Source organism: Budorcas taxicolor, chromosome 25, assembly GCF_023091745.1.
Source record: "Budorcas taxicolor isolate Tak-1 chromosome 25, Takin1.1, whole genome shotgun sequence".
In the NCBI taxonomy this organism is placed as follows: domain Eukaryota; kingdom Metazoa; phylum Chordata; class Mammalia; order Artiodactyla; family Bovidae; genus Budorcas; species Budorcas taxicolor.
In genome coordinates, this window is record NC_068934.1 from 9,082,803 (window position 1) to 9,106,307 (window position 23,505).

General features: G+C 42.0%; 1 protein-coding gene and 1 pseudogene across 1 annotated transcript in view; one reads left to right on the forward strand and one right to left on the reverse strand.

The window, feature by feature from the left end:
• Positions 1-13,302, reverse strand: part of TMEM135 (transmembrane protein 135) — a 245,876-nt gene extending 232,574 nt beyond the window's left edge. Inside the window, exon 1 of the mRNA XM_052662242.1 lies at positions 13,162-13,302. Within this exon, the coding sequence (XP_052518202.1) occupies positions 13,162-13,302 (141 nt within the window). The remainder of the gene's footprint in view (positions 1-13,161) is intronic.
• A 2,057-nt stretch (positions 13,303-15,359) lies between these two features.
• LOC128069088 (cofilin-2-like) lies at positions 15,360-16,149 on the forward strand (annotated as a pseudogene).
• Positions 16,150-23,505: the final 7,356 nt, after the last annotated feature.

Below are 23,505 nucleotides of genomic sequence, written 5' to 3' on the forward strand. Positions count from 1 at the left end.
GACAGCAAGGAGATATAACCAGTCCATCCTAAAGGAAATCAGTCCTAAATTTTCACTGGAAGGTCTGATGCTGAAGCTGAAGCTGAAGGTCTAATACTTTGGCCACCTGCTGTGAAGAACTGACTCATTTGAAAAGACCCTGATGCTGGGAAAGATTGAAGGTGGGAGAAGGGGATGACAGAGGATGAGATGGTTGGATGGCATCATCGACTCAATGGACATGGGTTTGGATGGACTCCGGGAGTTGGTGATGGACAGGGAGGCCCGGCATGCTGCAGTCGATGGGGTTGCAAAAGTCGGATACGAGTGAGCAACTGAACTGAACTGAACTGATAGTCAATAACTTGGAAGAATTCAAAGATAAAATGTTGGGAGAAAAAAGTCAGACACAAAAGAATATATACCACATGATTCTATCTACGTGAAGTTCAAGAACAAGCCGAATAAATCTATAGTGATAGAAATCAGAAAAAAAAAAAAAAGAAAACAATCTCATTTATAATTACATCATCAATAAATTACTTTGGAATAAAGTAAACCAAGGAGGTGAAAGATATATACACTGAAAACTTTAAAAGAATAATGAAAGAAACTGAAGAAGATGCAAATAAATGGAAGTCAAGTGAAAGTCTCTTAGTCATGTCAGACTCCTTGCAACCTTTTGGACTGTAGCCCGCCAGGCTTCTCTGTCCATGGGATTGCCAGACAAGAATACTGGAGTGGATTACAATCCCTTCTCCAGGGGATCTTCTCAACCCAGGGATCAAACCTAAGTCTCCTGCATTGCGGGCAGATTCTCTACCATCTGAGCCACCAGTCTAAATAAATGGAAAGACAGTCCATATTCATGGATTGGAAGACTTAATATTGTTAAAATGTCCACACTACTCAAGGCCATCTATAGATTCAATGCAATCCATATCAAAATCCCAAAGGCATTTTTCATAGAAATGGAAAAAAAAAATCCTAAAATTCATATGGAATCACATACATAAAAATGTGAATAGCCAAAGCAATCTTGAGAAAGAACAAAGCTGGACACAATGCACTTATGCTGGACGTCAAAACACACTACAAACCCACTATAATAAAAATAGCAGAGTACTGGCATAAAAACAGACATGCAGACCAAAGGAACAGAATAGAGCCCAGAAATAAAATCTTGCATTTATGGTCAAAGGATTTTCATCAAAGGTTCCAAGAACACACAACAGGGAAAGGACAGCCTTTTCAATAAATGCTCTTGTTTATCCACATGTTGAAGAAGGAAACTGAACTCTTACCTTATTCACTATACATAAAACAATTCAGAATCATTAAATCCTTCACTGTAAGACCTGAAACTAAACTACTTGAAGAAAACAGAGATAAGAAGCTTCTTGGCATTTGTTTGAACAATACTTTTTTGGATATAATTATAAAAGCACAGCAACAAATGCACAAACAGACAGATGAAATTACATCAAACTAAAAAGCTCCTCCATAGAAACTAAAAAAGTTATTAACAGAGTGAAAAAACAATCTACAAAATGGAAGAAAATACTTCAAACTATTTGCAAAATTTTATGAGAGTAATGTCCAAAACATAGAAGAAACTCAAACAAAATAGCAAGAAAACAATAACCATTTAAAAAATGAGTAAAGGGGCTAAACACACATTTCTCAAAAGAAGACACACAAGTGGCCAACAGGAGCATGAAAAGATGTTCAACATGACTAATTACATCATGGAAATGCAAATCAAAACAATGAGCTATCACCATACAGCTGTTATAATGGCTACTATCAAAAAGACAAAAAAGTCATGTGTTAATGAGGGTATGGAGAAAAGGGCATCCTTGTGGAATACATACACATGCACACACACACACACACACACACACACACACACACAATGGATTATTCAGCCTTAAAAAAGAAGGAAATCCTGTCATTTGGGACAACTTGGATAAACCTGGGGGAAATTATGCCAAGTAAAATAAACCAGGCACACAAGGACAAATTCTACATTATCTCAGGTTTTTGTGGAAACTAAAAACCCACAGGAGCAGAGTAGATGGTTGCTAGTAGCTGAGGGGGTAGGGAACACAAAGAGATGTTGATCAAAGGATACAAACTTATAGTCATGTAGGATGAACAAATCCAATAAAAGACCAAGCATAATGACTATAGTTAATAACACGGTACTGAATACTGAAAATATGCTAAGAAGGCAGATTTCAGGTGCCACTGAAACATTCACGTTGTTGTGACATTCACTTCATTGCAGTAACCTGAAACTGCACCTGCAGTATCCCTGAAGTATGCATGTGTATCAAAACATCATGTTGAAAAGGAAAAATGAAAAGTCAATACTAAAAAGACGACACAGAGTTCTTTTGTCCCACTTTTAAATTATATCTGTCTTTCTTTTTTTAATAAATCATACTTAAGGAACTTGGAGAAGGAAATGGCAACCCACTCCAGTATTCTTGCCTGAAGAATCCCCTGGACAGAGGAGCCTAGAACGCTATAGTCCGTGGGGTCACAAGAGTCAGACACAACTTATTGACTAAAGAAGTAACTGGATATCTATATAGAACAAAAAAGTTACCTTTTTTGTTAAATTCTTCTTCACACTATACATAAAACTTAGTCTGAGATGGATCACAGACGTATGTACGCAAAGTATAAACAATAAAGCATATGGAAGAAAACATAGGTGAATATGAACATTCCGGGCATAAGTCAAAAGACTGAGACAGCATTAAGCATAGTTTCCATGAAAGGAAAGTATGGAGACTGACTTGACTATCACAAAGGCTACAGACTGAGGACTGCTGCAAAATTATAATGACAGACCCCCAATTTAGGAATTTCCCTTAACAAAAATATCACAATTAGACATCTATCAGGCCTATGCACATTTCATCTTATTCCCTTATTCTCCCTTGTCTGTTTCCCCCTGTGATTAATGCTGTATATTTGCCATACAAATGGTTAACTAGTATTAGGATTGCATGGCTATGGAACAGAACACAGTTCACTGGCCCTCACAAGGGACTGACCCATGATCTTAGCCTTACTGGTCCCAATTTTAATTTAGTAGTCTTTGTTAGCCCGAGAGCTTGATCGTTAACTCTCTCAGATGACTATTTCTAGACAGTCTAATAAACCAAGTTTTGTGAAAAATAAAGTATGCACTAGGAGTTGATTTTATGTTTTATTTATTTGTTGCTGTTGATGTTCAGTCGCTGTCATATTCAATTCTTTCTAACCCCATGGATTGCAGCATGCTAGGCTTCCCCATTCTTCACTATCTCTCAGAGGTGGCTCACGTCCATTGAGTCAGTAATGCTATCTCACCATCTTATCCTTTGCTTCTGTCTTCTCCTCCTGCCTTCAATCTTTCCCAGCATCAGGGTCTTTTCCAGTGAGTCAGCTCTTCGTATCAGGTGGGCAAAGTATTGGAGCTTCAGCATCAGTCCTTCCAGTGAATTTGCAAGGAGTTCATTTCCTTAAGGATTGACTGGTTTGATTTCCTTGCTGTCCAAGGAATTCTCAAGAGTCTTCTCTAGCATCACAGTTTGAAAACATCAGTTCATCAGCACTCAGACTTCTTTATGGTCCAACTCTCACAGCTTTGAGTAGAAGGACCTTTGTCAGCAAAATGATGTCTTTGCTTTTTAATATGCTATCTGTATTTGTCATAGCTTTCCTTCCAAGGAACAAATCTTTTATTTATTTAATCACCAGCAAATAATGATTTCTTTAAAGCAGAGCCTCTCAACTTCAACACTAACTACATTTTGGGTCAGATAATCCACTGCTTTGGAGGGTTCTCCAACATACTATAGGATGTTTAGCGAGCTTCTACTCTATAAATCCCAGTAGCACAGCCTGAGCTGTGACAACCAAAAATGTCTCCATGTAGTGCCAAGTGTCTCCGAGAGGGCAAAATTACCTCTTATTGAAAACAATGTTTTAAAGAAAACAGCATAATATAAGGATTCAGGCACAGTTTTGTTTTGTTTTTTTAACTTTTTATTTTATATTCGAGTATAGCTGATTAACAGTGTTGTGATAGTTTCAGGTGGACAGCAAAGGGACTCAGCCATACATACACATGTATCCATCATCCTCTGAACTCCCCTCCCATCCAGGCTGCCACATGACACTGACCAGAGTTCCTTGTACTATACAGTAGGTCCTTGTTGCTTATCCATTTTAAACACAGCAGTGTGTACTTGTCGATCCCCAAATCCCTAACTATCTCTTCCCCCCATTCTTCCCACACTGGCGACCATAAGCTTGTGAGTTTGTGAATCTGTTTCTGTTTCATAAATAAGTTCATTTGTATTATTTCTTTTTAGACTCGAACTATAAGAGATGTCATATGCTATTTCTCCCTCTGTCTGACTCATTTCACTCAGCACTACAGTCTCTGAGTCCATCCATGTTGCTGCAAGTGGTGTTATTTCACTCTTTTTAATGACTGAGTAATACTCCATTGCATACATGTACCACCTCTTGTTTATCACTCTGTCAAGGGACATTTAGATTGCTTCCATGTCTGGACTATTATAAACACAGCTGCAAGGTATGCTGGGGTGTGTGTATTCTTTCATACCATGTTTGTCTGAATAGACCCTGTGTATTGAGCTGAATGGACCCTGTATATAGCAGGGCCATATGGAAACTCTATTTTCAGTTTTCCAAGGAACCTCCATACTGTTCTTCACAGTGGCTACACCAATTTACATTCCCACCAATAGTGCAGGAGGATTCCCTTCAGGACTGAGGCACTTTTTGAAAAAGGGTGAAATATGTCAAACATCCTACACATAGTACACATGATAGGACTGTCTGAAAAAGTTAAAACTAGTCCTGAGTGTCCAATAAGACTTCTAAATAGGCTATCAGTCATACAGGTGAAATACTTGATCACTGTGACCTGGGTCTAAAACTTAATTTCATCTTACAAACGAACATGAAATCTTTTTGTAAGATTTTAATATTTATTAAAAATTTTAAGAATAAATCTAGTATGTTAAAAAAAGGGGGAGGGGAGAAAATGTCATAATGAATTTACATCTTTAAAATATTAACAGAATATCTACTTTATTTAACAAACACTTGTAATACTTTCTACAGGCCAGGCAGTGTTCTAAACATTGTACAAATGTTAGCTCAGTGCTTATTAACAATCTATGAGATGGAATGATCAGTATTCCACTTTACAGATAAGAAAACATGGGCACAAAGAGATTATGTTGCCCAAAGTCACACAGTGACTAAGTAGGAGGGAAGGGACTGCACACAGGTAAGTGGCTCCAGACTCACTGAGGACTCAGTGCTCTTAAGCACCACACCTGATGCTCAAGTCTCACATTCTAAATGAGGGGAAGAATGACACATGGTGAGTGCTACCAAAAAAAAGCAAAAGCCAAAAAAAAGCAAAAACCCAACAACAACAGCAATTTGTGACTAACTAGACCCTACAGGAATTAACTGTGGAAAACTCTGAAAGAGATGGGAATACCACCACCTGAATTGCCTCTTGAGAAATCTGTATGCAGGTCAGGAAGCAACAGTTAGAACTGGACATGGAAAACAGACTGGTTCCAAGTAGGAAAATGAGTTCATCAAGGCTGTATATTGTCACCCTGCTTAAACTTCTATGCGGAGTACATCATGAGAAACGCTGGACTGGAAGAAACACAAGCTGGAATCAAGATTGCCGGGAGAAATATCAATAACCTCAGATATGCAGATGATACCACCCTTATGGTAGAAAGTGAAGAGGAACTAAAAAGCCTCTTGATGAAAGTGAAAGAGGACAGCGAAAAAGTTGACTTAAAGCTCAACATTCAGAAAACAAAGATCATGGCATCTGGTCCCATCAATTCATGGGATATAAATGGGGAAACAGTGGAAACAGTGTCAGACTTTATTTTTGGGGGCTCCAAAATCACTGCAGATGGTGACTGCAGCCATGAAATTAAAAGACACTTACTCCTTGGAAGAAAAGTTACCACCAACCTAGACAGCATATTCAAAAGCAGAGACATTACTTTGCTGACTAAGGTCCGTCTAGTCAAGGCTACGGTTCTTCCAGTGGTCATATAAGGATGTGAGAGGTGGACTGTGAAGAAGGCTGAGCGCCGAAGAATTGATGCTTTTGGACTGTGGTGTTGGAGAAGATGCTTGAGAGTCCCTTGGACTGCAAGGAGATCCAACCAGTCCAATCTGAAGGAGATCAGCCCTAGGATTTCTTTGGAGGGAATGAGGCTAAAGCTGAAGCTCCAGTACTTTGGACACCTCACGTGAAGAGTTGACTCATTGGAAAAGACTCTGATGCTGGGAGGGATTGGGGGCAGGAGGAGAAGGGGACGCCAGAGGATGGGATAACTGGATGGCATCGCTGACTCAATGGACATGAGTCTGAGTGAACTCCGGGAGTTGGTGGTGGACAGGGAGGCCTGGCGTGCTGCGATTCATGGGGTCGCAAAGAGTCAGACATGACTTAGCAACTGAACTGGAATGAACTGAACAGGAATTGAGGCTGCCCATCCTAAAAGACGAAATACTAAAATACAGTGAAAACACAACATACATATATATCCTAATAAAATAGTCATATATTTGGTATATACATATGCCAGTTCTATAACTAACTAAGGTAGCATGACGACTCCAGGACTAGAAATTACATTCCCAGTATACAAGAGCTAAAAATGAAAGATGAAAGAAATGAAAATGAAATACTATGTTCACAACACTAAGTCAAGGAAAGTGGAACCAACCAGCCATGTGCCTATTTACTCTGCTTTCCTTCTTCCAAGATCTCAGTTCAGTTCAGTTCAGTTCAGTATCTCAGTCGTGCCCGACTCTTTGCGACCCCATGAATCGCAGCACGCCAGGCCTCCCTGTTCATCACCAACTCCCGGAGTTCACTCAGACTCACGTCAATTGAGTCCGTGATGCCATCCAGTCATCTCATCCTCTGTCGTCCCCTTCTCCTCCTGCCCACAATCCCTCCCAGCATCAGAGGCTTTTCCAATGAGTCAACTCTTCAATGAGGTGGCCAAATTACTGGAGTTTCAGCTTCAGCATCAGTCCTTCCAAAGAAATCCCAGGGCTGATCTCCTTGCAGTCCAAGGGACTCTCAAGAGTCTTCTCCAACACCACAGTTCAAAAGCATCAATTCTTCGGCGCTCAGCCTTCTTCACAGTCCACCTCTCACATCCATGCATGACCACAGGAAAAACCATAGCCTTGACTAGACGGACCTTAGTCAGCAAAGTAATGTCTCTGCTTTTGAATATGCTGTCTAGGTTGGTGGTAACTTTTCTTCCAAGGAGTAAGCGTCTTTTAATTTCATGGCTGCAGGCACCATCTGCAGTGATTTTGGAGCCCCCAAAAATAAAGTCTGACAGTTTCCACTGTTCCCCATCTATTTCCCATGAAGTGATGGGACTGGATGCCATGATCTTCGTTTTCTGAATGTTGAGCTTTAAGCCAACTTTTTCGCTCTCCTCATTCACTTTCATCAAGAGGCTTTTTAGCTCCTCTTCACTTTCTGCCATAAGGGTGGTGTCATCTGCATATCTGAGGTTATTGATATTTCTCCCGGCAATCTTGATTCCAGCTTGTGTTTCTTCCAGTCCAGCGTTTCTCATGATGTACTCTGCATAGAAGTTAAATAAGCAGGGAGACAATGCACAGCCTTGACGTACTCCTTTTCCCAATTTGGAACCAGTCTACTGTTCCATGTCCAGTTCTAACTGTTGCTTCCTGACCTGCATACAGATTTCTAGAGAGGCAGGTCAGGTGGTCTGGTGTTCCCATATCTTGAAGAACTTTCCACAGTTTGTTGTGATCCACATAGTCAAAGGCTTTGGCATAACCAATAAAGCAGAAATAAATGTTTTTCTGGAATTCTCTTGCTTTTTCTATGATCCAATGGATGTTGGCAATTTGATCTCTGGTTCCTCTGCCTCTTCTAAACCCATCCTGAACATATGGAAGTTCACGGTTCATGAACTATTGAAGCCTGGCTTGGAGAATTTTGAGCATTACTTTGCTAGTGTGTGAGATAAGTGCAATTGTGGGTTAGTTTGAGCATTCTTTGGCATTGCCTTTTAAGTCTTTCACAATTAACTAAAAGCTGTCCATAAGCTGTTTTTTTTTCTTTTTTTATTCCTAGAAGTCCAACTCTTGCTTAAGTATTTATTCAGTCTAAAGGTAATGAACTGACCCTTTATAATCTAACAACTCTCTAAGATTCAACAGAAGTAAATATTAAGTAACCATTTTCATACTCTGAAGCAGGGTGTAAACATCTGAAGGTCAATAAAGAGGCAGATTTTTAAATCACTCTTTCCCAAAACTGAGAAAGGTTCTTCTCTGAAGTCAGTTAATGATAAAATGCCAGTACCCTAATCTGGAAGTCCTGTGGAAAGACATCAGGAAAAACATAAGAAAGCTCTTAGAACCACCTGAGGTAAATTAACAAGTTTTCCTTTTAGAAAAGGCACCTAAGAATTGGAACAGCAGAGTCCATCCTCCTACATGAGTAACTGTGTATTCTAACTTTGCCACAAAGTACCAAGGACACTATGCTTTCATTAATTTTAGTGGTTTAACAACTGTTTCATGTGTGTAGCAATGGCTACCACTTATTGTGAATGTGTGACAATAACTAAGATTCAAGAAATAAAGCTTTCTGAGGTATATTTTTGGTATATACATAAATTGTTAGCATATATTATAACATTTGTGCTGCTGATGGTGCTAAGTCGCTTCAGTCATGTCCAACTCTGTGCGACCCCATAGGTGGCAGCCCACCAGGCTCCCCTGTCCCCGGGATTCCCCAGGCAAGAACACTGGAGTGGGTTGCCATTTCCTTCTCCAATGCATGAAAGTGAAAAGTGAAAGTGAAGTTGCCCAGTGTGTCCGAATCTTCGCGACCCCATGGACTGCAGCCTACCAGGCTGCTCCATCCATGGGATTTTCCAGGCAAGAGCACTGGAGTGGGGTGCCATGCTGTAGGTTCTTGAGAAAAGAAAAAAAAACTCTATGAAGTGGATTGATAATGAGGATTGATGCTTTTTTACAAATCATGAAAACATGAAGATTCAATGTGAAAAGGCACAGATCACTACAAATCTAATGGTTTAAGCGTTAGAAAGTGAAGGTGATACTAAGACATGATGCCTGATGCCATGATGAGAAAGGAACAGGAGAGCAGATGTACAGACTGCGAGGAAACCTGGAAGGAGCCAAAGGGACTGGCTTAGTACAACACCCATGGCAATATTTCAAATGAAAAGCAGATTTCTACAAGCTCTAAAAAAACGCTTCTGATTAAAGTTGTCCCCCAACCCAGCTTCCCGTAAACTTCTCTTCTATCAGTGATGATGGCGACAGCATCAGTCAGACTTGAAATCCTGGAAGCATAAACAAGCCTTCACACTGCCCCAACCGTCTCAATCTCTAAGTCCTGTTCATTCCTCCTATGAAATGCCTCTCCTGTGAAACGCCTCTGAAACTGCCCTTCCATTCTCTCTGCCACTACCTTAAGCCTGCGAAATACTATTTCTTCACTCCTGAATTATTCATGAGTTCATTCATTCATACTTGCACTCATTCAGACACTTACTGAAGCACCTACTGAAGTACCATGCCAGTTCTGTATATAAACCACCATTCTAATCAGAGGTGGAGACAAAGATCATAACAAATGCACTATTTTAATAACACCAACCCTTGATTAGGGCCCTCCTATGTGATGGCTGCTATTCCTACATACTATTATCCCATTTAAATCTTTACAGCCCCAAAAAAGAAAGAGACTAAGGCTCAAAGAGGGGAGATAATTTTCCTGAGGTCACACTGCTAACAAGTTACAAAGTGGGATTCCCTGAGAATGGATTTTCTATCACTTAAATGAATCCACTGCATCAACTCCTAAACAGTCTTTCCAATCCAGTCTACCCATTTCAACCAGATTCATCTGAAGACACCATTCTGTACTTGTAACCCCTTTGTTCAAAAAAAAAAAAAACCTTATGACATCCTCAGCCTGACCTTCAAAAAACTAAAAACAAAAGCCTGTCTCTTCCCCTTACTAACTCTTCATCTTGGAAACTGCTTAAAATCTCTAACTTTCAGTTTTCCTACCTATGAAACAGGGATAAGACAGAGTTGTGTAAGCATTAAACAAGATATGTAAAGGTCTAAGTACATGAAAGTGAAAGTGAAAGTTGCTCAGTCATGTCCAACTCTTTGCGACCCCAAGGACTGTACAGTCCATGGAATTGTCCAGGCCAGAATACTGGAGTGGGTAGCCTTTCCCTTCTCCAGGGGATCTTCCCAACCCAGGGATGGAACCCAGGTCTCCCACATTGCAGGCGGATTCTTTACCAGCTGAGCCACAAGGGAAGCCCAAGAATACTGACTGGAGTGGGTGGCTGATCCCTTCTCCTGCGGATCTTCCTGACCCAGCAATCGAACCGGGGTCTCCTGCATTGCAGGCAGATTCTTTACCAAATGAGATATCAGGGAAGCTAGCTACATAAGTGTTCAGTAAATAAGAGTTGTCATTACTCATACAGCCTATATGCAAAACTTCTGCTTCACTCAATCAATACACCTAACTACTTCTTTTACAAAACCATTTGGATTTCTGCCTCAATTCACACTTTTCTCCCTCTGCTCCATTAAGTATTCTATAAATATCTACTACATGAATCAATGTTCTGCAATCCTTCTCTTCAAGGCCCAAGTCAAATGTTACTTCTTCCACGGAGCCCTTGCTACCTGCATCTAACTTAAGTGCCACCAAGGGAATGGGGAACAAAAAAAATGCCTAATTATTCAAGACCTATTATGAACTAGAAAATGTGATAGTCTTCAGTGTATTACTTCACTCAGTTCTCACAGAGGGAATCAGAGTAACTTGCACGAAGTCAAACAGTGAGTGAGTGAGATGAGATTCAAAATCAGAAGTGGCTGATAGCCTTTAAAAGCCCATTTCTTCCCACCCCACCCCCCCACCACCACCTTGTGGCACCTGGATTACACATTTAAACAACTGCCCAACACGGCCAAAGAATAAAATGCTGCTATATATTCTAAGAGCCCCAGCCACCCATACAAATACAACAAACAAAACTGTAATGAAATAACACTTATCCACACCACCTGTGGTGCCCTCTCATTTTTTTTTTTTTTTTCCTATTCTTTTCTATTTCACTTAAACTACTGGTCAGTTCCCACTAATTTTACTTCACAACCACTCATGAATAGCGACCCAAACTTTGAGTTACCCAGCTATATTCCAAACACAGATACAAGATCAAATAAGATCAAGAATTTGTTTTCAAGAAGTATTTAACCCAGCTGGAGAGAGAATAGTAAAACACAAACTTCTCTTGACCCTTTTGCCCTTACCCCACCTCCTGGCATAGAAGAACCTACGTTTCTGTTGCTCCCCTGAACTACTCATCATGGAACATAACCAATAAATTATCTAGGCTGTAAATATGAAAAATATCAGGCATTCAACAAATCATTGTTGAATGAATGAATGAATGAATGAGGCACAATAAAAGTGCTATGGATTTTCAGAGAGAGAAAGTACATACCATAGACTCTCTCCCCATATAACTTCATAATCCTATAAGGGAATGAAAAATCTCTGAATATAGCAAAAGCTCAATCATGTTTGTAGATATCCTTTTTTTTTTTTAAATAAATGAGCTATAGACTAGCAACCATTCAAGTGGAAAAGCAGATAAACATGGATCTTTGCCAAAGAAAATCAAGGAAGACATTTATCGCTCTAATGATAAGTTTATTATCAGCCTCTGCTCCAGATCCTTACTGTTCAAAGGTTGACTCTTGGTCCAGAAGCATTAAAATCACCTGGGAGTTTGCAGAAATGTAGAATTTCAGGCCCCCCCAAGATCTACTGAATCAGAACCCCCATTTTAACATGTTCCCCCAGCAGACTCCTAACACACGTTAAGTTTTAAAAGCACCAGCGAATATGATACAAATGAAACTGGCTTCTGCAAGCTCAGAGAAAGTTACCATCTTCTCCTTGGTTATCTCTGTAATAAATAATCAGACTTCTGAAGATGTTCCACAGCTATGGCCATGACACATCTTCAGGAATATTAGGGTATAAATCTAAATTATTACTCAATGAGAAGAACTGACCATCCACTGAATACTGACTAGAACTTTTAGGAAACATACAAAAAATATACCTCTGCCTTCTTAGGACATAGACTCTATTGAGCAAGAAAATAAGACAATAAACTTAAATACCAAAATGACCTTGGTTAATTAAAGATTAAAGAAATCTTTAATACAAAGGATGAGACAGAGATGCTGGTTAGAACATTCAAGAACAAACTAACAACTCTCAGTGATACATACACATATTTTCAAATAGTCTCTAAAGCTCCAAATTTAGATTGCCCTACCTGTAAAGCTGTGGAATAAAGGACCTACAAGTGACATACAGTCAGATCTCCTAGACACTTTCACTGACTCACAGACTGGAACCACCCTTTACAACACCAAGTAAATTCTCAACCTGGAGACCACTTTGTGAACTTGCAAAAACACTCTGCAAAACCTTCAAGCCACAATCCTGTCATTCCCAAATTGACACAAGATCTGAGGTCAAATATGCCCTAAAAAAAAAAAAAAAAACAAAACCCTGGGGGGGTGGGGGGAGGGGAACTCCAAAACAGAGGGAATGAGGTGAGGAATGATTGCAGGCCATTTCTCATCCCCTAGCTGACCTACGAAGACCTCTCCATCACAAGGCAGGAGAGAGGAAAAGCAACGCAGGTGTGTGCATTCAGTTTGAAGTGGCCCCCAAACTTAATCCTGAAGTTGAGAAGACATCCTCTCCCCCAACAGCAGACGTTCAGATGACAGCTCAACCTCTACTCCCTTCCCCCTTCTTCCGTCCCAGCTGGATTTAGTGTATCAGCCCCTCGCGATCTATCCCCTCCCCAAGCCCACCCATTCCTGCCCCTAAAGAAACACCCCTCATCGCTCCCAAGGAGAGGCTGACAAGACAGCGAGTGCCCGAGCCCGCCTCCCAGGAGCCCACCGCGCACGTCGCCCTCGGCCTGGGGGAGGGCTGACGGGGCTCACCAAGTACAGGGGGGCATAGATCCTCAGGGACTCCTCCAGGGCGCCCCTGGTGATGTGCAGGAAGGAGAGCCAGCAGGACGGCTGCCAAGTGTGGCCGATCTCGTAGCAGTTGTGAGGGATGGACTTGCTGAGCGCCGCCATGACGAGGAGCCGCGCGCGGGGACCGGGAGGGGCTGAGCCGGAGCTCGCAAGGGAGGAAGCGGGGAGGGCGGCGCGCGCCCAGCCGCGGCGGACCAGCGGGGCCGGCCCGGAGGGAGGCGCGGAAAAGAGGGGAAAGGTAACGAGAGCGGGGTTACTCCGGGCCAAAGTCCTCGGATGTTGGGCGCTCGGCGTATGGCAGCTCGAGGGGGCGGGGCGCGCAGCCGGGGAGGCGGGGAGAGGCGGAGCGTGCGCGCCCCCGCCGGCGCCCCCCGGCCAAGCGCGTCCCCGAGCGGCGCGCGCCGCCGACGGGGAGAGAGAGAGCGCCGCTCGGCGACGCGCCGGCCGCCGGCCTCTTCATGGCTCGCGACGCGCGCGCCCTGACAGATGCGCCCCAGTGGGCGCGCTGGGTCACTGTGTACTCCAGCCTCGGTCCTCTCAAAGCCCAGCCAAGTAGAATTGAGGGCAGTGGAAGAAATGGATGAAATGTCTTTGTTGGGAGCTGGTGGAGGAAGACGGTTGTCAGGGGCGAGCCCAGACAAACATCCTCCTCAGAAGGGCCCGCTGCCCTGCCCTGGAGCGCCAGGTAATAAATAGCTGAGGCTACCTGCTGGTTGGGACCCAGCAGCGCCTCGGCTTTCTAAGCTCTGCGGTGCCTGAGTAGGCTCCACAAATTTGCTAGCTGTGCACTTTCCCTTCTTGTAAGGGAAAGGACGCTAGTTGGTCTTTGTCTCCAAACCCTGGGCCACTGAGCCATCCTGCCTATCTACAGCACCATCACAGGCACGCATCCGCCAAGTATGTAACCCAGCAAGGACTCACTTGCCCCAGGCGCAGAAAGCCAGGCTCTGACAGCAGGTGTTTGCAGCAAAGGAAGGGTTTACTGCAGGGTACAGAGAGATTGTGAAGGACAGGGAAGCCTAGCGTGCTGTAGTCCTTGGGGTCACAAAGAGTCAGACACGACTGGACAGCCACCACCACCAAGCAAGGGGGTGAGAGAGACTGACTTCTTGACAAGCCTCAGATCCACTCCCACTTGGTCTGTGAGTTAGGGGTTCTTAAAAAGGGAAAACAGAGACTAGGATGAATCCTCTTGTGACTTTTTTTTTTATCGTAGTTTTGGATATCTTGGATTCTCAAGTCAGGTGGCCCATGACTTGGGGCCACCTGTGAGCTCATCTTGTGGAGAAACAGGCTGAGTTTGTACATTAATGATGTTATCTATAATAGCTATTTTAGTATATTAGCAATGGCATCAGCAACAGCAGTTTTAGTCATCTGACTAGTTGATTCGTGTTCACTTAGCACGGGATTGAGGTCGTGGGAGGGTGAGAAAGGAAATTAAGTTTTAGATAGCGAGATTAATCATAAACTGGGGAAGGGAACTCGATTTTAGGGAGACTCTGCTTCAAATCGTACACCTAGTAGAGGCAGCCGTGGTCTTAGAACTGGTGCCTGGCTAGAGGGCTGCCAACAGTTGGCTTGACAAGGAACCTGTGTGGCCCGTGAGACTTATAAACTCTGTAAGAGTCAGTTTCCTCACACATAACTTTCCAGGTTCCCTGGAATTTCAAATTCTAAAGTGTCTTAAAGCAGGAGCTTGTCATTAGACTGTTAAATACTGCTATTTTTATATACAGCCCTTAGACGAATCCCATTCTAATCTAGTCTTCATTTATTCATTCTGTAATATTTACCGAGCACATACTATTTTCAGGCAGGCTTCCCAGATGGCTCCGTGGCAGAGAATCTGCCTGCAGGAAATGCGGGTTTGATCCTTGGGTCAAGAAGATCCCCTGAAGTAGGAAATGGTAACCTGCTCCAGTATACTTGTCTAGAAAATTCCATAGACAAAGGAGCTAGCAAGCTGCACTCCATAGGGTCACAAAGAGTGAGACATGGCTGAGCACGCGTGCGCACACACACACACATTATTTTCAGACACTATTCTGAGCTCGGTAGATTCGGCTGTGAACAAGAAGGGTTTCCACCTACTTCTCGAGCATCTCCTCCCAGTGCCGTAGAGCTGGGCCAGAGCTGGCATTGCAGCCCCAGGCACTATGACTTCTACAGTTACAGTGAATGATGAAGTCAAAGGTTTTAATGATAAGAAAATAAAAATATTCTACACAAAAGAAGATGAAAGAAAGTTCTGTTTAAATGATGAGGAAAGACAAATAATTATAATAGAGGAAGCAAAACTGATCTTAACAAATGACACTAGCGATACCACGGAGGACCCCTATACATTTTGTTGTGAAGTTGCTACCTCTGAATGATTACCAGTTTGCTATGTGTGATGCCATATAAACAACAAAAAAGTCTAAGAATACCTAGTATTGATCTATAGTCTAAGAATACCTAATACTGATCTATTGATGCCATATACACAACAAAAAAGACTAGGAATACCCAGTATTGATAGTCTGGGCTTCTAAGAGCGCACCTTTTAAAAACAAGATGATTTATACTAGCTCTAAAGAGGCCATTAAAAAGAAATCTACATACATTAAATGTGAAGTGACGTAAAGTGAAGTCGCTCAGTTATGTACAACTCTTTGCGACCCCATGGACTGTAGCCCACCAGGCTCCTCCATCCATGGGATTTTCCAGGCAAGAACACTGGAGTGGGTTGCCATTTCCTTCTTCAGGGGATCTTCCTGACCCAGGGATCGAACCCAGGTCTCCTGCATTGCAAGCAGACGCTTTAACCTCTGAGCCACCAGGAAAGCCCATATTAAATATGAGTGACATGTAAATGGAAGGGATGAAATTAAGGAGCATTTGTCACTTGGAGAGAAATTGGGAAACATTGTAGTTGTCTCACTTGAAGGAAAACTCATAAAATGACAGTTGAATACCATCTTGAGTGTTAAGCAGCTTCCACTTCTACAACTCAGTCAGTTGGAAGAGTGTTAGATTTTGTTTTTCTTTTTCCTCTTTCCCAGTGGAGAAATTGGAGTTGGTGTGGTGATGGACAGGGAAGCCTGGCGTGCTGCAGTCCATGGGGTCACAAAGAGTCAGACACAGCTGAACAACTGAACTGAACTGAACTTCCCCAATGGGCCCTTTCAAAACAATAAATGAAGGAAATATCATTCATTTGCTTATTTAACTTATATGCACAGTACATCATGAGAAACGCTGGACTGGAAGAAACACAAGCTGGAATCAAGATTGCCGGGAGAAATATCAATAACCTCAGATATGCAGATGACACCACCCTTATGGCAGAAAGTGAAGAGGAACTCAAAAGCCTCTAGATGAAAGTGAAAAAGGAGAGTGAAAAAGTTGGCTTAAAGCTCAACATTCAGAAAACGAAGATCATGGCATCTGGTCCCATCGCTTCATAGGAAATAGATGGGGAAACAGTGGAAACAGTGTCAGACTTTATTTTGGGGGGCTCCAAAATCACTGCAGATGGTGACTGCAGCCATGAAATTAAAAGACGCTTACTCCTTGGAAGAAAAGTTATGACCAACCTAGACAGCATATTCAAAAGCAGAGACATTACTTTGCCGACTAAGGTCCATCTAGTCAAGGCTATGGTTTTTCCTGTAGTCATGTATGGATGTGAGAGTTGGACTGTGAAGAAGGCTGAGCGCCAAAGAATTGATGCTTTTGGACTGTGGTGTTGGAGAAGACTCTTGAGAGTCCCTTGGACTGCAAGGAGATCCAACCAGTGCATTCTGAAGGAGATCTGCCCTGGGATTTCTTTAGAAGGAATGATGCTAAAGCTGAAGCTCCAGTACTTTGGCCACCTGATGCGAAGAGTTGACTTATTGGAAAAGACTTTGATGCTGAGAGGGATTGGGGGCAGGAGGAGAAGGGGACGACAGAGGATGAGATGGCTGGATGGCATCACGGACTCGATGGACATGAGTCTGAATGAACTCAGGGAGTTGGTGATGGACAGGGAGGCCTGGCGTGCTGCGATTTATGGGATCGCAAAGAGTCGGACACGACTGAGCGACTAAACTGACTGACTGACTGAAGCGACGTATCAAAGATTGCCATTAGACTGTTTAATACCATTACTTTTATGCACAACCCAAGAAATATATATTCCCATATGTTAAAAAAAAAAAAACTAGTTACCTGAAAACTAAGTTACAAGAAAGCCAAACAAGATAAGATAGGTATGCTAATAATATATTGATAGTATAAACTGCGGAGAAGGCAATGGCACCCCACTCTAGTACTCTTGCCTGGGAAATCCCATGGATGGAGGAGCCTGGTAGGCTGCAGTCCATGGGGTCGCTGCGAGTCGGACACGACTGAGCGACTTCACTTTCACTTTTCACTTTCATGCACTGGAGAAGGAAATGGCAACCCACTCCGGTGTTCTTGCCTGGAGAATCCCAAGGACAAAGGAGCCTGGTAGGAGGCCGTCTATGGGGTCGCACAGAGTTGGATACAACTGAAGCGACTTAACAGCAGCAGCAGCAGTATAAACTGAGATATTAAAAGTACTCAGATTGAAAGTCCAGAATAACAGTGGTAGAAAAGATAAACGCTGGTCTCTCTCTCAGACCAATACAGACAGTCTTAGTCTAATATGGTGGCTCTATATCCATCAGCGATCCCAAACTCCTTCTGACAGATTGCTCTGCAAACTGTTACCTATAATTTCCATCCTAACTTGGAAGTTGGCCACTTCACCTTGAGCCATGACATCCGCATGCTAGAGAGGAAGACCAGCCAAAGAGGAACAGAGGACATAACTTCCTCTTAAGTAAACTTCACGGTAGATCTATGCAAACCACTTCTCCTTATAAACATTGCGCAGTTTGTCTCATGACCACACTTAGTTACAAGAGAGATTGGGAAATATAACATTTTTTATTGGTTGGACAAATGCCCAGCTAACATTTGGGGTTTCATTACTGAGCAAAATGAAAAGCACAGATACTGGGGGCAACCAGAAGCGTCTGCTGTAGTTCTATGCCTCTGGCTGCCCAAATATCTGGGAACATCCTTTTCCTCAGATAACAATAACCTCTCCTTCTCAAGGGATACAACCTAAATTCCCATGCATTTACCCCATCTTGTTCAACATCCAGGATCTTCTATAGGAACAAATACACTCTCACGTTCAAGTTATCTCCCTCTTTAACATAGCCAGTACGCAATGATAGGATAGGAACAGGATAATCACAGTTTTGTCTTGTTTTGTTTAAATCTCTAGTTCAAAATATGAGCGGCTTATGGATTTCCTTGGTGGTGCAGTGGATAAGAATCCACGTGCCAATGCAAGGGTCCCTGTGTTTGATCCCTGGTTCAGGAAGATTCCACATGTTGCAGAACAGTTAAGCCTGTGCACCACAACTACTGAGCCTGTGTGCCGCCACTGCTGAAGCCCACACACCTAAAGCCCGTGCTCCACAGCAAGAGAAGCCCCTGCAATGAGAAGCCCACACTCAGCAACCAAGAGTAGCCTCTGCACACTGCCACCAGAGAAAGGCTGCACAAAATAATGAAGACACAGTGCAACCAAAAATAAACAAACAAATAAATTTCTAAAAATTTAAGAGTATAAGAAAGACAGCATAAACTTGTCCGCGGAAATTAAAGGACTGATCACACAGACTTATCCTACTTAATTTCAATAATCCATCCCTGAAAATCTGATGGTCCTCAAGCAAAGGCTGAACGGGAAACCTATTATCAAATGGGAAAAAATAAAATATGTTATGCGTCAACCCCAAAATTCCTAACACATATTTAAAATAAAGTGAAATGGCAATTATGAGCAACAAACTGTCGAGTTAGGATGTACAATACTTAAAGAATAGCATTTTAATCACCAAACAAGGAATACAGTCACTAATTATCAGTTGCTTCTGAATGTAATAGCACCTGTAGTTTGCATGCATAATGATAAGCATTATGTTTACAATGTGGCACAGCAAATACCAACCAAGAAATAAGGAAATTTTTAAAATTACAATTAAAAGCATACAATTTCTCTTAATGAATTGTTAAATGGAGACTTGAACCTTAAAAGATACTTGAGAAGAGAAGAACACAGTTATTTTTGGCATAGATGCCAAAAATGACAGTGCTAATGAGGGCTTCCCTGGTGGCCCAGATAGTAAAGAATCTGCCTGCATTGCAGGAGACCCAGTTTCAGTCCCTGGGTAGGGAAGATCTCCTGGAGGAGGGAATGGCAATCCACTCCAGTATTCTTGCCTGGAGAACTCCATGAACAGAGGAGCCTGGTGGGCCACAGTTCATGGGTCACAAACAGTTGGACATGACTGCGCAGCTAACACTTTCATACTTTCACACTTTCACAGTGAGTTGGATGGTCAATGGGAAATTTCAGTCAAACTCTCAGATCCAAAGGAATGCAAAGAGTATTCTAATAAATCTAAGGGAGAATGATCTCTGCTTTAGGATTAGAAAAAAATACAAAAAGGAGTAGTTTACATTTGTAATCCTTTGTATGGATTACAGTACATGACTACTGGAAAAACCATAGCTTTGACTATGCCGACCTTTGTAAGCAAAATAATGTCTTTGCTTTTTCATACGCTATCTAGGTTTGTCATAGCTTTTCTTCCAAGGAGCAAGTGTCTTTTAATTTCTTGACTGCAGTCACCATCTGCAGTCATTTTGGAGCCCAAGAAAAGAAAGTCTGTCATTGTTTCCCTTGTTTCCCTATCTATTTGCCACGAAGTGATAGGACCAGATGCCGTGATCTTAGTTTTTTGAATGTTGAGTTTTAAGCCAGCTTTTTCACTCTCCTCTTTCACTTTGATCAAGAGGCTGTTTAGTACCTGTTTGGTTTCTGCCATAAGGGTGGTGTCATCTGCATATCTGAGGTTATTGATATTTCTCCCGGCAGTCTTGATTCCAGCTTGTGCTTCATTCTGCCTGGCATTTTGCATAATGTCTGCATAGAAGTTAAACAAGCAGGGTGACAAGATACAGCCTTGAAGTACTCCTTTCCAATAATTTGGAACCAGTCAGTTGTTCCATGTCCAGTTCTAACTGTTGCTTCTTGACCTGCTTACAGGTTTCTCAGGAGGTAGGTCAGGTGGTCTGGTATTCCCATCTCTTTCAGAATTCTCCAAAGTTTGTTATGATCCACACAGTCAAAGGCCTTAGTATAAACAATGAAGCAGAGTAGGTTGTTTTTTTTTTAATTCTCTTGCTTTTCCTAGGATCCAACGGATGTTGGCAATTTGATCTCTGGTTCCTGTGCCTTTTCTAAATCTAGCTTATACATCTGGAAGTTCACAGTTCACTTACTGTTGAAGCCTAGCTGGTAGGATTTTGAGCATTACTTTGCTAATATGTGAAATGAGAGCAATTGTGCCGTAGTTTGAACATTCTTTGGTATTGCTCTTCTTTGGGATTGGAATGAAAACTGACCTTTTCCAGTCCTGTAGCCACTGCTGAGTTTTCCAAATTTGCTGGCCTATTGAATGCAGCACTTTCACAGCATCATCTATTTCAACATCTATCTTGAAACAACTCAGCTGGAATTCCATTACCTCTACTAACTTTGTCCATAGTGATGCTTTCTAAGGCCCACTTGACTTCACACTCCAGGATGCCTGGCTCTAGGTGATTGATCACACCATCATGATTATCAGATCATTAAGATCCTTTTGTATAGTTCTTCTGTGTATTCTTGTCACCTCTTCTTAATAACTTCTGCTTCTGTTAGGTCCATACCATTTCTGTCCTTTACTGAGCCCATCTTTGCATGAAATGTTCCCTTGGTATCTCTAATTTTCTTGAAGAGATCTCTAGTCCTTCCCATTATTGTTGACCATAATGAGACTCAAACAATTGTTCGTTCTGGGATTTAGCTACATCCTTCCTTAATGTGTGTACTTAGTCACTCAATCGTGTCCGACACTTTGTGACCCCATAGACTGCAGCCTTCCAGAGTCCTCTGTCCATGGGGATTCCCCAGGCAAGAATACTGAAGTGGGTTTTCATACCCTCCTCCCAGGGATCTTCCCAATCCAGGGATCAAACCCAGGTCTCCCGCTTTGCAGGTGGATTCTTTACCGACTGAGCCACCAGGGAAGCCCAAGAATACTGGAGTGAGTAGCCTATCCCTTCTCCAGAGGATCTTCCTGGCCCAGGATTTGAACCAGGGGTCTCCTGCATTGCAGGCAGATTCTTTACCAGCTTGAGCTACCTGGGAAGCCCCGTCCTTCCTTAATAAGGTGCTTCTTTTTCTAAATTTTCACAAGTTATTTAAAAACCTATGCATGAACCAGCATTTTGCTTCTCTTGGTGAAAATTCTACCGCTTCTCTTTAAACAACGTTTTTTGAAACTCTGGTACTTAAAAACCTACAAGTGCTTTGAAGAGTAAGGGTACTCTTTTACTTATGTTTTATACTACTGTATTACTCAATGTTTTCCCACTTTGTGTACATTATACTTGCATTCCAACACTTCCTTTTCTTGATACAGTTTATTTTAAGTCATAAGTGCTAATGATTCTAAATCTTTAATGTCCAAAAAAGGCTTTATTTTTACTCTCCCTTAAAACTACTGATAATCTGGTTATGAATGGAGTTGCAGATTCACAGTAAATTTCCCCTCAGTATTAAAAAAAAAAAATTTGCATTGTTTGCTTGTATATAATTTGCTAATCAGATACCCAGGGTTATTTGAACCCCCTTCCTTTGTAGTTCATCTTTCTACTCTGGTAGTTTTAGCATTTTCTCTTTATGACTGATACTTTACCATAAGTTTCAGTCATGTTTCTTTATTTCATTTTTTGTATTATTCTGCTAGAATTTCATGAACTCTCTTAATCTGAAGTGTCATGTCTTTTTTTCAGATCTAGAAATTAAAGAATCACATATCCTCTGTTCCAGGGAAATCTCCTGGAAGTTCTATCAGGCCAGAGTATTTTAACTTGAGGTCTTTGGATAGAATTCAGGGGAGTCCATGTAATTAGATGAAAAACCTATTATGTTTTAATTTTCACTAGCCTCTAACTAAAATAAATTATTTTATTTTGAATAAAATAAAAAATAGAAATAAATTGTTCTATTTGCATATAGGCAACAAAATACATTAATGCACCAAAATGCAGTATCTGTGACATTGTCACCAACAGAAATCATGGATGTTACAACTGTGGCAGATATCTCAAAAATGGTAATAAGCTGCCTATCATGTCTTACTGGGCTTCCCTTGTGGCTCAGCTGGTAAAGAATCCGCCTGCAATACGAGAGACCTGGGTTGATTTCTGGGTTGGGAAGATCCCCTGGAGAAGGGAAAGGCTCCCCAACTCCAGTATTCTGGCCTGGAGAATTCCGTGGACCATATAGTCCATGGGGGTCACAAAGAGTGGGACACGACAGAGCGACTTTCCCACGTTCACATCATGTCTTATTATTCGATTTGCTAACATGTTAACACATGATGAAATATTAATATTTTGATAACTGCATTTCAATATAGTTGATTTATTATATAATTTTGTATGCTTTATTTTATGCATGTGAAGGTATTAGTCTGGTCTGAATGTGTTCCCTAAAATTCATATGTTGAAATTCTAATGCCCAATGTGATGGGAGGTAGGGACTTGAGAGGTGCTTAGGTTGTGAGGATGGAGCCTTCATAAGTGGAATTTGTTGTGGTTGTTACTTAGTTGCTCTGTCGTGTCTGACTCTTTGTGACCCCATGGACTAAAGCCCACCAAGCCCCTCTGTCCTTGGGATTTCCCCGGGCGAGAATACTGGAGTGGATTGCTATTTCCTTTTCCAGGGGATCTTCCCGACCCAGGGATTGGACCCCTGTCTCCTGCATTGGCAGGCAGATTCTTTACCAGGAAGCCATCATAAATGGGATTAGTGCCCTGTAATAGAAGCCCCAGGACACTCTCTCTCACCTCTTCCATCATGTGAGGGATAGCAACAGTACTGGCTGTGGACCAGGAAAATAGCCCTCAACAGAACGCAACCATGCCAACACCTCAGTCTTAGACTGCTCAGCCTCCAGAATTGTGAGAAATAAATTTCTGTTGTTATAAGCTCTCCCATCCGTGGTATTTTGTTATAGCAGCCAGACAGGACTTAAGACAGAAGGGCTTCCACAGTCTTTACTAAACTGCTAAAGAGAGATCCACAGCACAAAACAATTTCAAAACACCTGCATTAGACTGATGATAGAATCTCTGTAACCTCAAGGCATCTTATCTTTCCTGTCAGTTTCAATTATTTTC